The following is a 15,433-nucleotide window of genomic DNA, read 5'->3' on the forward strand; positions in this document are numbered from 1 at the left end:
ACTGTAAACCCATCGATTTGACTTAGGGCTCATATCTATAAATACTTGCTTAAGGTATTAATGACATCATATAAGCCCCTGATATCACTCATTGAAAACCTGTCACCCATTATTACACAAAATATTATATATATATGCATATATATACATATATGATCTTCAGAGTGACTAGAATATATATTATCTTCACATTCTAAAAAACTGAGGATGACAATGTAAAATAGCTGTGCTTGTATCTGCACAGTAATTAGCAGGCTCAAATTCTCCTCTAAAAATCTCTCCGTAGAACTGTGTTTTTTCCCTGATATAATATGCCATAGGCAGGCTGTGCATAGACAGCATAATAGTTATGCAAAGAGACTCTCAACCCTGAGGCTCCATAACCCCAGGTTCAATCTTCCATATCACCATAAATCAGAGATGAACAGTGCTCTGGTGATATATAAATATATATATATATTTAAAATGAAAGTAATACTATGGGCATATGGAAATATGGATGAATCACTGGTTCCTTTCTGGAAGACTCTCTGAGTACAGTGAAAAAACGTTGTGCACCAGTCTTTTGTGGACAATTAAACTGGTAAAGATGTAGTGAGTGTTGAAAATAATGATTTTTAAAATGAGAGACAAAGATTCATATGGTGATAGATTGTAAACTTTGTTTATGTTCTTCCAATGGCTCAGTTCTCATTAAGGTACATATCATCATCCTACCAGTTGAGTCAAAAGTAGTATATGGATAAATTAAACTCCATTTGCTACAAACTAAAGAAAATAATGTGGTCTCGTTGATTTCAATTTGGGAAAAATACACCCCCCCATGAAAAGAATCATTTCACACACACATCCCCAAGAAAATAAAGCATTATAGCAAAGTGTTTATTCCCCTCCCCTAAGTGACCTAAACCACTTGGAAATGTTTCCTAAAGTAATATAAAACAGATAGAAGTCTCATTTTTCCCACCTTTTAAAATTCACCTAAAATAGACCTACTAGCTGTTTCCAAAATGGAAACCCCCAAATCTTCATCTGCAATATTCCAGCCTTTAGGTTCATGATAAATCAACAATTTGTATGTCTTCATATGTTAACTATTTTTTAGCCACCATGTTCCAGATGCTACCATGATGCCAACCAGATTTCTCTGGACAGATGACCCCACCAGTGTGTCCTGGAGCTCCTCTTTTTCAGAATCCTTCCCCACTAGGGAAAGAGAGAGACAGACTGGGAGTATAGATCAACCTGTCAACATCCATGTTCAGCGGGGAAACACTTACAAAAACCAGACCTTCCATCTTCTGCATCCCATAATGACCCTGGGTCCATATTCCCAGAGGGATAAAGAATAGAAAGCTATCAGGGGAAGGGGATGGGATACAGAGCTCTGGTGGTCGGTACTGTATCCCTCTTATCCTATGGTTTTTGTCAGTGTTTCCATTATATATATATATATTTTTTCAGTTTGTTAAGAAATCCAGAAAATGTCTGTGCTGCCATTCTGCACTTACAAATTAAGAGGAAAATAACGTCACTTATTTGGGGCTCTGTATATAGAAGCAGGCAAGAAAGAAAAATGTTATCCATTTTATTTTGTTTTATTTTTTCCCCTCGGAACATAGGCCAATCTAATAAAACACATAGGCAGTTTAGACAATGTTGACTCACTACTGTTTCATGCACATACTTATCTCTCCTGCTTTTCTTCTCATTTCATAATTAATATGCTATTTTTCAAGTCACATATTACTTTGTGCAGCCCTCACAGTAATCTTTGAGATGTAGGCAGGGACATATTATTATCTTCCCTCATAAAGCATTTACTGATTTCCCAACTGAATTTTCAGCAGTAATTCCCAGATGCTGTAATTCTCTTATGACACAATTGCACCATGCTGTAAAGTTATTCTGTGCAGCTGCTCCCTGCACTGGGTCTGATACCTTGTCTTTCTTCTGCTTTTCACTTATGTACATATATTCCTTGGTTGTTTTCACATCATATCTCTTTAGTTCTAGTTCCACTCACTGAAAGTGCATGAGATTCTAATGCCTACCATGAAGAATGGTGTGCATACTGAAAAGGGACATTAAAGCTGCAGGACCTGACACAGGGTAAAGTCACAATGCCTGAACATTTAGATGATGTCATGAAAAAATGATGATGGTCATGACTGGACTCTTAGAGGAGCATTAACATACTGAAATAAGAAGTACAGCTTTGTCTATACTAGGTGAAGACTGTTTCATCTCTTTACTGGGCAAGACAAGGTAGGAATCCTGCCTCTTGTGTATCTTTCCCACATGACCGGGGTTTGGGAACCAATTTTCTTTTCACAATAAGACTGACAATTTTAGTTATTGAAATATTTGCCAGTAGCTCAGCTCAGAGATATTACAGTAGTTGGTACTTAAAAATCTAATAGACAGAACTAGGCACTGGCTCACCCAGTAGAGCACATATTACTATGTGTAAGGACCTATGGCCAAGCCTCTGGTTCCTACCTACAGGGGGAAAGCTTCATAGTTAGCAGAGCAGTGCTGAAAGTATCTTTTATTGTTCTTCCCCTCTTCAATTTCCTTTCTATTTTCTCCTCAGTTTTCTGTCTTTCTATCAAAACAAATAAAAACATACACTGGAAGTAATAGATTTGTCATGCAACCCCAGTTCTAACCCTGGCAGCAATAAAATCCTTCATAATAATGTAATCTAATAGACTTGGGAAAAGAAAAAAGAGGCAAAAGCCATGCCAGGTTATGCATGTAATTTTGTACCCAGACCTGAAAACAGAGCTGTTGTTGTATGTTGTGTTTCAAAGGGCAATAGTCAAACTGTATCAAAGAGTCTATGGAGGTATAGGAAGGAAACAGAGGAACTACAAAAGCTCTGAATCATAAATTCAGGGTGTATTTGAACATTTGAGTGACAAGAAGTAAATGATTTTCCATATGTAGATTACTCAGGGAGAATGAGAGACAGAGATGCATTTATGTAAGAGTCACACACAAACCAAAGTGAAGGATTCCTGAACAAATTCTGACAAGCAAAGAATTGAGTAAAAATAAATAAAAAGTAATTGCACAATACTCATGGTATTTATGTATTTATGTAAAATTACAAAGTGATGGAATGTTAGAGATAACTTTGTTGTTTTAGTTTAAGAATTCACAACAATCATTTTTTTGAATCCAGGAGAATCAGTCCTGATAGCATGTCCTGAACACTTTTCAGAAAATCAGTCTTTAATTCCTAATCTGTGAATTTTTCTACAAGTCTGCTTTCATTCTTTTTTATCCCACTTCTTTCTTTCTCTCCTTTTTTTCCAACTTAAACTCTTATGACAGGTAAAGGTATATTGTGTCATTTTGGTTTTATGTATAGAAACATTGAGACAAAAAGAGTCTATACCATAATGACAGAAAACACTTGTCCAAGCTGAAAATGAAATGCCTGAATCCTGAATGCTAACTCCTCAAATACTGTATTCACTACCAGAAGTGTAACAAAAGCAGAGAGACAGTGCACCCCTACAGCAGCAAGTTCACTCGGAACAGAAAAGCAGTGCTAATGTGAGCATAGAAATGTGGTCCGAGTTATGACAGAGTCAAAGGCTCCATAGGGAGGACCTTGCCTTGCCCAGAGAAGCCATCCTCAAAATGGAACAGGAAATGAAATGACAAGGAAGCTACTCAGTGAGGAGGGTGAGAGGAAAGGCAGAAATGGAGCAAAGTGTTGCAGTTGGCTCATATTATTATGCAAATCGCATATACTGTCCTCTCTTATTCCTCTGTAGTACTCATGGAAGACTTTTTTTTGTTATTATCATTTCTAATGATTGATAAGAAATATTGACAAGACCATGAAAAATGAGGGGTGCAATTCCACACAGTTCCCACCAACAGAACTCTGTATGCAATCTGCTCCGTTGATGCTTTCCTATTCTTTATCCTTCTGGGAGTATGGGGTGCAGAAGGTGGAAGGTCTGGCTTCTGTAATTGCTTCCCCACTGAAGATGGACATTGACAGATCAATACATACTCCATCCTGTCTCTCTCTTTCCCTAGTAGGATAGGGATCTAGGGAGGTGGTGCTCCAGGACACATGGTGGGGGTCCTCTGTAGTTTTTAGTTAGTTAGTTAGTTAGTTTGTTTTTTATTGCCATCAGGTGACCGAAGGATGAATCCATGCTCTTGGTGACCATTTTAACCTCCTCCCCTTTTGTTCACTTTATTTGATAGTATAAAGAGGAATTGAGAGAGGGGTAGTAGAGAGAGCAAGAGAAAGAAAGGCACCTGCAGCAATGCTTCACCATTTTTGAAGATTCCTCCACTCTTCCTACAGGTGGGGACTGAGGGCTTGAACCTGGGCCCCATAGCATGATATTTTGTGCTCTCCTCCTTTCTCAATTTTTCTCTGTCCTATCCAACAACAACAGCAGTGACAACAACAATAATAATATCAACAACGATAAAACAACAAGGGCAACAAAAGGGAAAAAATAGCCTCCAGGAGCAGTTGATTCATAGTGCAGGCACTGAACCCCCGCAATAACCCTGGAGCCAAATATATATATATTTACATTATATTATATTACATTATATTACATTATATTATATTATATTATATTATATTATATTATATTATATTATCTGACTGAAAATGAGACCGAAGCTGTGAAATGTGACATAAAATAAGTGCCAGAAGCTAAGACTTTGCATTGACCTTTTCCATGATCTCAGCTTTCACGGCTCCTCACAAGACCAGCACATTAGACAGTTGGTTGGAACTCTGAACAATGGATAAGCAAATAGGTCACTAAATAAAGACTAGCTGGAATACAGCAGTCTGTAAAATAAACACATGGGAAATCCAATCACTAAACCAAGCACTCTCATTCATAAATAAACAAATCTCTCAAAGATTAAATAAGTTAAGAAAGAAAAGTTCTAGCAAATAATGTAAAATTTAATAATATAATAAAATTGAATCCGTAAAACCACAAAACAAAAATCTCAGTGGTATAATCTCACCCCCCAACATGGTTAAGAGAGCAAACCTCTTTGGAATAAAATTGTGATGTATGCTCATATTGAAAGCACTAAGATGTTACCCAATTGTAAGACCCAGTGATTACAACCTTCTAATCTGAATCCAATTTGCTATTTCAAGAGAACTGTTACAAAAGTATTTTGTTCCATGTTAGTCTCATTAAACTCATCATAAAACCTTTCCAGTGGTTCCCATTAAGTAAAGAAACATTCATTGAAACAGTTAAGTTTTAGCAAATTTGTAGGGGGGTTACATCATATTGAAGACACCTTTCTTGAATATTTTTCCAACACATACTTCTACACAATTGTATGCAGTTTCATGCATAATGTTAATGGGTTACACACGAAGAGTACAGGAATATATTTGGTGTAAAAACAGTGGTGAATATTATCAGATGTAAAAACCTTTAGTAGTTAGCATGCTAACTCTGTTTATATAAAAGCAATTAAGATTTAGCAGAACAGCAGGCAAATGGGAAGTAAGATGAAAACTAAGTAAAATGTTTGAGTCTCTCTAGTTAATGAAGGAATTCCTGCTTTCTATACCATATAACATGTATCCAGTAGCACTTACTATGAACATTAATAGTTCATGACCTAGCGGAAGAGAGCCCTATAAAATTAATCTGCATAGATAATAAATTTCATTGTTACATCAGTGCTATAATCTCCCACAAAAGAATAGAGATAGGAATGATTGATTTCCATTGTCCTGTTATAAAATAACACCTATGAGAAACAAATATAAAACACCCACAAAAGCAAAAAGAAAGAAAAGTAAAAATGCAGATTCCATTAATTCTCTTCTAGTTTCTTCTAGAGGTTGAATCATCACATATAAACAACTTATGTGAATACAGATGCCTGAAATTATGAGTGTGTGTATGTACATTAAAAAAGCATTGATTAATAATTTATAAATTGTATATAATAACTCATTCTGGTCTGCACACATGTTTTTAAGTTAAAAAATGCAATTTATTTCAGAGCCAGAAAATTAATTCACTTGGATAGTGCACTGCTTTGCTATGCTTGGACCCATGTTCAAGCCTTTCCTACAAGGAATTGAAAGATCTAATACTGCAGTGCTGTTCTCTCTCTCTCTCTCTCTCTCTCTTCCTCTCCCTCTCCCTCTCCCTCTCCGTCTCCCTCTCCCTCTCCCTCTCCCTCTCCCTCTCCCTCTCCCTTTCTCTCTTTCCCATTCCCCCTTATATCTGAAAATTTCATCTTCAAGAAGTTAATCCCAGGAGATGAGACAGCATACTAGCACACACATATTTTTATTTCAGTATTAAATACACAGTACTTTTTAAAACTATATTTCCCCATAGAATCAATTCTACAGTGTGCTGAGGCTTCTAGGCTAACTCATCAATTCTATCAAATGCTTCATGAATTTAACTGCAATACTAAGAATATTGTTTCAATATCTGTTCTGAAAGATAGGAAAAGATGAGGTAGAAGTATGTAACAGAGAAAGTATACTTCCTTTCCTTTTCTAACAGAGTTCTAAGACATTTTGAAAGATGCTTCTTTGTGATTACTATTCAAAACCACTCAATGAAATAATGCTTATCATGATGCAGGAGATAAGTAGAAAGTTTTACACGTGCATCAGTTAAGATTCAGGTCAATGAAATCTACCTGATCCAGAGCTAGTCAAAGGTTCATGGTTACCAAGCATGCAGGCATCCTCTATTTGATTTTTGAAACTTGACCATGTATCATGTCAAAGTTATCTTATAGTTTGAGAAAACAACTGGAGTTCTAGCCATCATATTCATCTTGCAGTCAGAGAAAGCAAAGGACTAAAAGGCTACTCTACATGAGGAGCCATTGTCCTTTAAGGAATTTCCTGCTCAGATCTTATTGAGGAAAACTCAATTCACATGGTACTCCTGACTGCAAATGTTTCTGGGAAAAGCAGTTTATAGATTATAAACATCATAAGTGAAATTGGAGTACTCTACACAACACTCCTCAAACACCCAATAACATGATTAATTCTATTCAGTCAGTAAAACAACCTCAGGGCTAGTGAAATATTAATAACTCATTTGCTGTCTTTCTTTGTGTGTGTCCCAGGTTTGACCCCAAACCCTTGTTGTGTTGAAGGAAGTTTTAGTGCAGTGGTCTTTTAAATTTTTTATCTGCTTTTATAACTTTATCTAAGTATAAAAAAGAAAAAGAAAGAATCTTGAATCTCATTTCCCACATTTGGAAGCACTTGAGTGCCTTTTAAAAATTCTAATGGGCTAACAAAGTAGCTACCTTGGATAGTGTTATGCTTTACCACACATGTGACCCAGGTTGAAGCCCGGCCCTCACCACAATGAAGGAAACTTCAGTGCTGTGGTTTCCACTCCAGCCCTCTCTCTATCTTGAAAAATAAATAAGTGAAAATATTGATACCGAGGTTGATTACATTAGATAATCTGGCTGTAAAAATTGGGTCAAAGTCTTTCTTTAAAATGTCTCTAGGTGGTTCCAATACGAAGTAAAGTTTAAGAATTATTGTTCTAAATAATTGTTGAAAGGAAATATGGGGTCCAGGAGGTAACTCACCACTTAGAGCACACATTTTGCCATGCAAGATGGTCCACGTTCTAGCCCTCTATCATCACAAGTGATTCCGCAGTGTGTTTCCTCTCCCTTACTCTAGCCTTCTCTGTCTCTCACCATCTATCTAAAAGATGACTTCCTGGAGTGGTGTAGTTACACAAGCAATGTTCTTTCTTGGTGACCTTGATATCTTTTTCCTCTTTATATTACCTCTCTATTCACTCTACACACACCAAGCAGTATTCAGGACTCTGCATACCTTTCACTCATCCACACCCATGTAGAATCCAAAGAAGCACATTAATGTAGCCATGTCACCCCTCTGCTTGACACAGTCCCCCCATGACTTATTTTCTCTGCCCTCTCAATCCCCATCCAATAGTTCCCACATCTCACTTTCTGAAGTGACATCACCCCCCCACCCCAGTCTCCACCATTTCCAGCTCCTTCTTCACACTTACCATTCTTTGCCAATTCTACTGAGTCCCCAAACTCAGCCCAAACTAACCCCTTAATTTGAGGTTACTATGAAGATAGGTTCTTTATTCTCACAAAGCCTAAATGGCTACTGTGAACTGTTCTGGGAAAGCTCTCAGAAGAGTATTTGCCCTTCATTCTGGTTTCAGAACCTGAGACATCTCTTATAACAGTGACTGAATGCTAATGTGAAGGAGTCTGCTGTGTGGATGTATAGTTTGAGGTGCGAGTAGTATAGAATCCTGGACTCAGAACTGCAGATTGGAAACAGAATAAATGGGTGGGCATCGCCTTGTGACTTAGGTAAAAGGGACCCAGGTAAATACTTTCTCCTTCCTTCTCTTTGTGTGTCTGTAGGCTGTGATTTGATCCCAGTGCAGTACCTGCGCTGGGGGGACCCAGAGCCCATTGCTGCAGTGGTGTTTGCCTGCCTAGGCCTTCTGGCCACCTTGTTCGTCACTGTGGTCTTCATTGTGTATCGAGACACTCCAGTGGTCAAATCCTCCAGCAGGGAGCTCTGTTACATCATCCTGGCAGGCATCTGCCTGGGCTACCTGTGCACCTTCTGTCTCATCGCCAAACCCCAGCAGATCTACTGCTATCTTCAGAGAATTGGCATTGGTCTTTCCCCCGCCATGAGCTACTCAGCCTTGGTGACCAAGACCAACCGCATTGCCAGGATCCTGGCCGGCAGCAAGAAGAAGATCTGTACCAAAAAGCCCCGCTTCATGAGTGCCTGTGCCCAGCTGGTCATAGCCTTTCTCCTCATCTGCATCCAGTTGGGCATCATTGTGGCACTCTTCGTCATGGAGCCCCCAGACATCATGCATGACTACCCGAGTATTCGTGAGGTCTATCTGATCTGCAACACCACCAACCTAGGGGTGGTCACTCCCCTTGGATACAATGGGCTGCTAATTCTCAGCTGTACCTTCTATGCATTCAAGACCAGGAACGTCCCAGCCAACTTCAATGAGGCCAAGTACATTGCCTTCACCATGTATACCACCTGCATCATATGGCTGGCCTTTGTGCCCATCTACTTTGGCAGCAACTACAAAATTATCACCATGTGTTTCTCTGTCAGCCTGAGTGCCACAGTGGCACTGGGCTGTATGTTCGTGCCCAAGGTGTACATCATCCTGGCCAAGCCTGAGAGGAATGTACGCAGCGCCTTCACCACATCTACTGTGGTACGCATGCATGTGGGTGACGGCAAGTCCTCGTCCGCAGCCAGCCGCTCTAGCAGCCTGGTCAATTTGTGGAAGCGCAGGGGCTCCTCTGGTGAAACCCTCAGGTAAATGCTAAAAGGTGGGGGTGCTTCTGTGTCCTGGCCCCTAGGGGGATACCATGACACTTGCTTCCTGGTCCTTTTGTGGGAAACTCTTGGGTCAGTAAGCTTGTGGCACTTGCTTCCTGGCCTTTTGTGTGGGAAATTCTTGGACCAATAACCCTGTGGAACTTGCTTCCTGGCCTTTGTTGGAAACTCCTGGGTGCATGAGCTGTGGAGGCCAGGTCACTAGGAAAGTGCTCTGGTACATTCTCATTGACAGGTTTTTGTGGGGGCTGTGGGTTCTATGAGTTAGGACAAGGCAATGAACATGGATATTAAGGTGAACTATATAAATCATAGAGTCAAAGTCAAAAGGAAAAGTAACCCAGAAAGCTATAAGAGCACACTGGATCACTAAGACACAACAAAGGCAACTAATCTTGAGTAGGCAGAGCCAAGACAAGGACTTAGGTTCTAGCTCACTGAGAGACTAGAGCTTATGCTGTTATTGCTGAGTGAAGGATGCTGACAGCAGACTACCAAAGTCCTTATACATCTGACCATACCTGTTCTGAGAGTACCTTTCCAAGCTCAGAAGAGCCCTTGATACCTCATCCCAAAAAGAACACTGCAAATGTAGTATTCATGTTTCAATTCCCAATAAGCAAGTTGGATTCTGTGGAATGTTTAAGTAGCTGAAATGGTCAAAGCAACCAAGTGACTTTGCTTGTTACCCTCAACAACCAACTATCTTCCCACCTTCTTTGTTGCCCCAAGTCCTAACCTATTCCTCAAATTCAGTGTCACAGGTGATTATTGTTAGCTTCCACAGACAGAATCTGAAGACTACAGTCAATAACAATTCACTGCTTCTCCCATGATAAATAATCATAAAGCACTTCAAGGCAGTGAAGTCATCCCATTAGTGACCTGGTAGCAAATTCTGAGTTACTGAAAAGAATGCATATGGTCAGTACAATTAGGGTGCCTTTAAGGTTATGTCACAGGGGTAAGTTTCATAATCAGCTCTGCTGGTCCACAAATGCTTGGCAATTTTCTGAAAATATAGATAAATAAATGGAGGCCAAACATCTTTCAATCTAAATAATAACACATAAACAATTATCTTATTATACCAATATTTCACCTTGAAATCAAATCATTTTGATTTAGCTTGGAAAGTCCTACTTCTCTCTCAATCTTAAGACCCCAGAGAACAAATATTAATGACAGTAAAGACTGTGTCTGGTAAGGACTGAAAAAGACTTGCAAAAGACCTAGACATTATCAGTGTGACTTAATTCATTTGCATTACTGACTGTCTTTGTGCCTCTCTTTCCATTCCTTTCCCATTTGTGCCTGTCTCTTCACTTTTTCATGTACATTGTACAAGGCATTCTACAAAATTGTAAACCTCCAGAAAGTGACTTTTCCCTCTCCCTTTTCAGTAAAATTTGACCATGGTAAGCTCTATACACAGCAGGCTTCTATAGCTCAAGCCAGCTGACAACTTTCCATCTGCCTTCCTTGCACTACTCTAAAATATCCTTGGCCAGAGGCATCTGTAAGATTATTCTTTCATTTTCTCTGACATATTTATACTTTTTCAAAAATTTTATTCACAGATATAATCTTTCAGGACATCCTGGTAGATAAGCAAGCTGGTTGTTGGAGATGCAGAATCAATGGTTTGCCTAAGAATCCCAGGACCCTAGTAGGCAAGACCTCTGAGAAGGACATGTCTTTGAGTCATGGTGAAGGACACCTCTTTGGAAGTCATGTCCTCCTGAATTTTCACATTGGTACTGCCACTTCTCCTCTCTAAGCCTCAGTTTGTCATCACCCAATTGAAAACCATCACATCATAAAGGGCTAGGGAGATAGCATAGTGGCTATTATGCAGAGAACTTTCATGCCTGAGGCTCCAAGTCTCTATGTTAATTTTTCTGAACCATCACAAGCCAGAGTTGTATGGTGCTCTGATAAAAAAAAAGCATAATAAGATAAAATAAAAAATATCACCCACATCATAAGGTATTAACAAGAAAAAGAAATATATAAAGGCCAGACATGCAATAGCTTAGACCTTCTCTAGTGTCTAATTAAAGTAGATGTTTGTGGATTAGAGTCCCTTCCAGTATGCTCTTCACTAAATGTCGCAGTGTACATATATGGACAATAGCACCAATGAAGACTGGCAGAATCCCTTACCAGATTTGTAACTTCATGGAAGTTACTTCTACTCTCAAAGCCTTGATTTGTTCCTCTGATAAATAGACACCTAGATGCATAATCCACACAGAGTATATTATTCTAGATACACACAAAGTGAATGACTTAGGGTATATACTTCTTAGGTGTTTACTGTTATTATGAACTAAGTTAATAATCATCAGTCTTCTTCTACATCTGCAATTGTCTTTGTCAGGCACTTAGGATGGTCTTAGTCACAAAAAGTATCATGAATATATGAGGTATATGTCTACAAACATGTTGGTTTCACAACACGGATATTCAGGATATCATCTTTATTTACATTGCCTACCTCATCAGGCTATGAAGCACACCCTTTGCAGGTGAGTTCCTTGGGAGTTGAGACCTTGTGTGCTTTTTCTTCAAGTAAGTGTTTCTAGTGCTTGGAAGTAAAAAGAAAAGTGTTGGCATGAGGAAGACTTTCAGTAGTCACTGATGTGTCTGGTGATGGATAAATTTAGGAAGCACGTAATGTGTTTGACATCTTTCACTTGTTTTTAAATGTGAGTAGTACTGCCTCCTAGTGGTTCTACTCCTATACCTACAATGATTTCAGTACCATAACCTCTTCATGCTTGTGGTCTTCATTTTCTCTTCAGCAGTCATTATTCCTATTCACAGACACCATGCTTTGTTATAGTCCTCTCATTCCTCTAGGGATAGAGATTTCTGTCTTTAGCCATGTCATGTCTACTTTAATAACCAAAAGGGCAACATAAACAAATAAATTGAGCAGGGGAGATAACAAAATGGTGATACAAAGAGACTCTTAAATCTGTGGCTCCAACGTCCTAAGTACCCCCCCCACACACACACATACACACACTGCATAAATCACCTGCAATGTTTTACCTTGTATTTCCTCAAGGGCTTTGCAGTATAGTTCTTGATGACTGGATGTAAAGTCAGTACACTGGGGTATTAGAATATCAGAGAGGAATCTTTGACTTAGAATTTTTTTATATGGTCTTGTCAAATGCTGATTTTTGTGAATTTTGGAGAGATAGTCTGATCATACAGAGTCTTCTTTCTGGCATAAGTCAAATGTTCAGTCTAGAACTATAATAAACAAGGAGTAAAATGAAAAGTCAAAGAAAGTTTTCATATTCTTGCCTCTGCTTCCTCTTGTTATTCTAGGAAATAAATTAAATCAAGCTAAAAAATATTCCTATCGTCTTCAGCTTACCCTTAAGTCTCCAACTAAGTATTTCTTCTCTCTGAATCAAAATCAAGATGCTCAGAACATTAATAAAATATCTCTCTATAGAACAGGATTGGCCATGCATTAATTATTCTCTTTTAGCTTATAGTTTTAGAAAGAAGTGGTCTGTGTCACATTGCCTGTCATCCTCAGGCTGAAATAATGGGAAATGAGTTGACTTGAGTGCTTCTAATTTGTTCACATTTCATTCTAAATTACTTCCATTAGTCATGCTTCCCAGGCTTGAGTTCCTTAGTATGCCAGCAAGCCCATCTTTGGGGACCTATGGTGGCCTTAAAGAGGTAACCTAAATCTCTGGCTGTAAACCTCTGAGAGGAGATAACTGCTCTCCTGAGACCACTTAGCTCTCCCCTCTTTGATCTGGGTTTAGAGAAGTAGGTGACTAACTTCCAGTCTGTTTCTGGTTCTGACCAGTTTGCACACCCCTTCACAAGTATGGCAGATATCAAGGACTCTCCCCACTGAAAAGAAGACTTTAAATGAGATCATTCAAGTGGAAAGTGTACTAGTATATCCCAAAGATCTAGCGGTTGATTTTCCAAGATGTGTGTACATACTTAAAGCAGTGTACGGAGACCACAAAAGCAAATAGAGCTTATGACATTATAGCTCTGGAGTTAAAGCCACACCTGGATTTAAATCTAACTGTGCCTGCATGGACAAAACCTTATTCTGTTTCCCTTGATTGTAAAAAACAAACAAACAAACAAACAAAAAACCTTTCTGTGAATATCAATTGTGGGACTATGTGAAATCTTGGTAGAGCTTAGGGGAGCTCTCCCATCCTTGGATGCTTGGATGGAGGTCTTGAAAGATATCCAACTTGTTAGCCTCTCTCCTTCTAGACATGAGTCAAAAGGGAAAAGTCTCCCAGACTCAGCTTCTTCTTGTTAGTCTCTCAAGCTCACAGAAAGCCTACAAGCCTCTCACACTTAGTTTCCCCTGCTAGCAGCAGGCCAAATGGTTGCCTGCTTTGGGGTTCACTCAAAGTTCACACATCCACTTCACCTTTTGATCATAAAGGAGAACACACTCTATCATACACCTCCAAACACCAGGCAGTGAAAATCCCTAAATTCTATTTCCTTGTGCCCTTTGATATCTGTGATTTACATCAAGTTTAGTTTTTATTATTCTCTACCTCACCTTACTGCATAGTTTAAAGCATAGGTTTAACCCCTATGCTTCTCTCAAATGCCTTTGAATAATTAACTTGCCTACATCATGCAGACTAATAGTTTTGACCTTTATGTATCTCATCAATTCTTGTCATACCAGCCCCCTACCATAGGGGCAAGCTGACCTTTAAGAAACCTGTAATCTCTGACATATGTGAAAAATGTTCTTTATTTAACTATGTAAACCTGTACCCATCTCCAAATAAATAAATGTTCGTACCAGAATATTCCCCGATGCCTCCTTTCTGAATCACGCAGTCCCTAGAACTGGTGAGGGAGGGTCGGAGGCTTACCCCCTGGTTGGAGCCACTCCATGTAAGTGCCAGCAGTCAATGGAATGATGAATTCAATACTTTCCATCAACACATAGAAAACATACCACGTGTGGCTGTGTAGTAACACACCTTGTTGAGAGCACATGTTACAGTGTACAAACATCTGGGTTCAAGCCTCCAATCCCCACCTGCAAGGGGAAAGCTTTGAAAAAGGTGAAGCAGTGCTGCAGGTGTCTCTCTGTCTCTATCTCCCCCTCTGGCTATCTTTATCCAATAAATAAATAAAGATAATAAATTAAAAAATGAAAACACACAATGTTAAAATCTTTCCTTTGCCAACTCTTGTATACCAAGCATCACTATCTTTTCAATGGCAGGCCTTTTAAGAAAGTGTACAGCTACAAAAAAGACATTGCTTGACCTTCAGAATCTTAGATGACTTATTTGTGTTCCATTTTCCTTATGGCACAGCAAGCATGCAGGTGCATACCTCCTATCCTGGTATTTCCCCATATCTTGATGATACCAGAATCAGTGTCTCTATTTTCTCTAAGTCTTCTGCTAATGGGTATACAGCAGTTGTCATGACAGCAAAATATGCATTCTTCTACTGGGAGAAAAAAAAAACACTCTTCTCAGTCTCTCATAAGAATTCTTCTACATCTCATTGACCAAACCTAACTTCTAATAACTACCTTCTAACAGTAGGAGTTTATATGCAGTGCACATGGAGCTTTACATCTTCCATAGTGGGAGCTACTGGGAAGAAGGGATGGCAAGTACTTATTGGCTGTCAGTGAATAACTGTCTATTATATGTCTACCATGAGTATTTTCTACCATGTAAGATGGTAGTAACTAGTAGCCTTGGGAGTGGAACTAGGCTTGTCCAATAGGTAGAATACATTAAAATCAGAAGCAGTAGTTGTTGCAGGGGGTTCATCATGGTTTTGCTTCACAAAGTATGGGGTTAAGTATGATCAGGCATCACATATTTTATTTAAGAAAATAAATACACATATGAATTATTACAGACACATATGAATTATTTGTACAAAAAGGCCATTTGTTGATAAAGCTGGGCTCTTTTATCCTGATGTGTCTACCTAGAATTAACTTACTGATCTGTTTAAATGACTTGGGTT

General features: G+C 38.9%; 1 protein-coding gene across 2 annotated transcripts in view; it reads left to right on the forward strand.

The window, feature by feature from the left end:
* GRM5 (glutamate metabotropic receptor 5) overlaps positions 1 to 15,433 on the forward strand; it is a 654,830-nt gene that overhangs the window by 586,996 nt on the left and 52,401 nt on the right. For both annotated transcript variants that reach the window (XM_007534501.3, XM_060176672.1), the window contains exon 8: positions 8,446 to 9,385. In XM_007534501.3, coding sequence (XP_007534563.2) covers positions 8,446 to 9,385 — 940 coding nt within the window. The remainder of the gene's footprint in view (positions 1 to 8,445; positions 9,386 to 15,433) is intronic.

This window comes from Erinaceus europaeus, chromosome 17 (genome assembly GCF_950295315.1).
Source record: "Erinaceus europaeus chromosome 17, mEriEur2.1, whole genome shotgun sequence".
Taxonomy (NCBI): Eukaryota; Metazoa; Chordata; class Mammalia; order Eulipotyphla; family Erinaceidae; genus Erinaceus; species Erinaceus europaeus.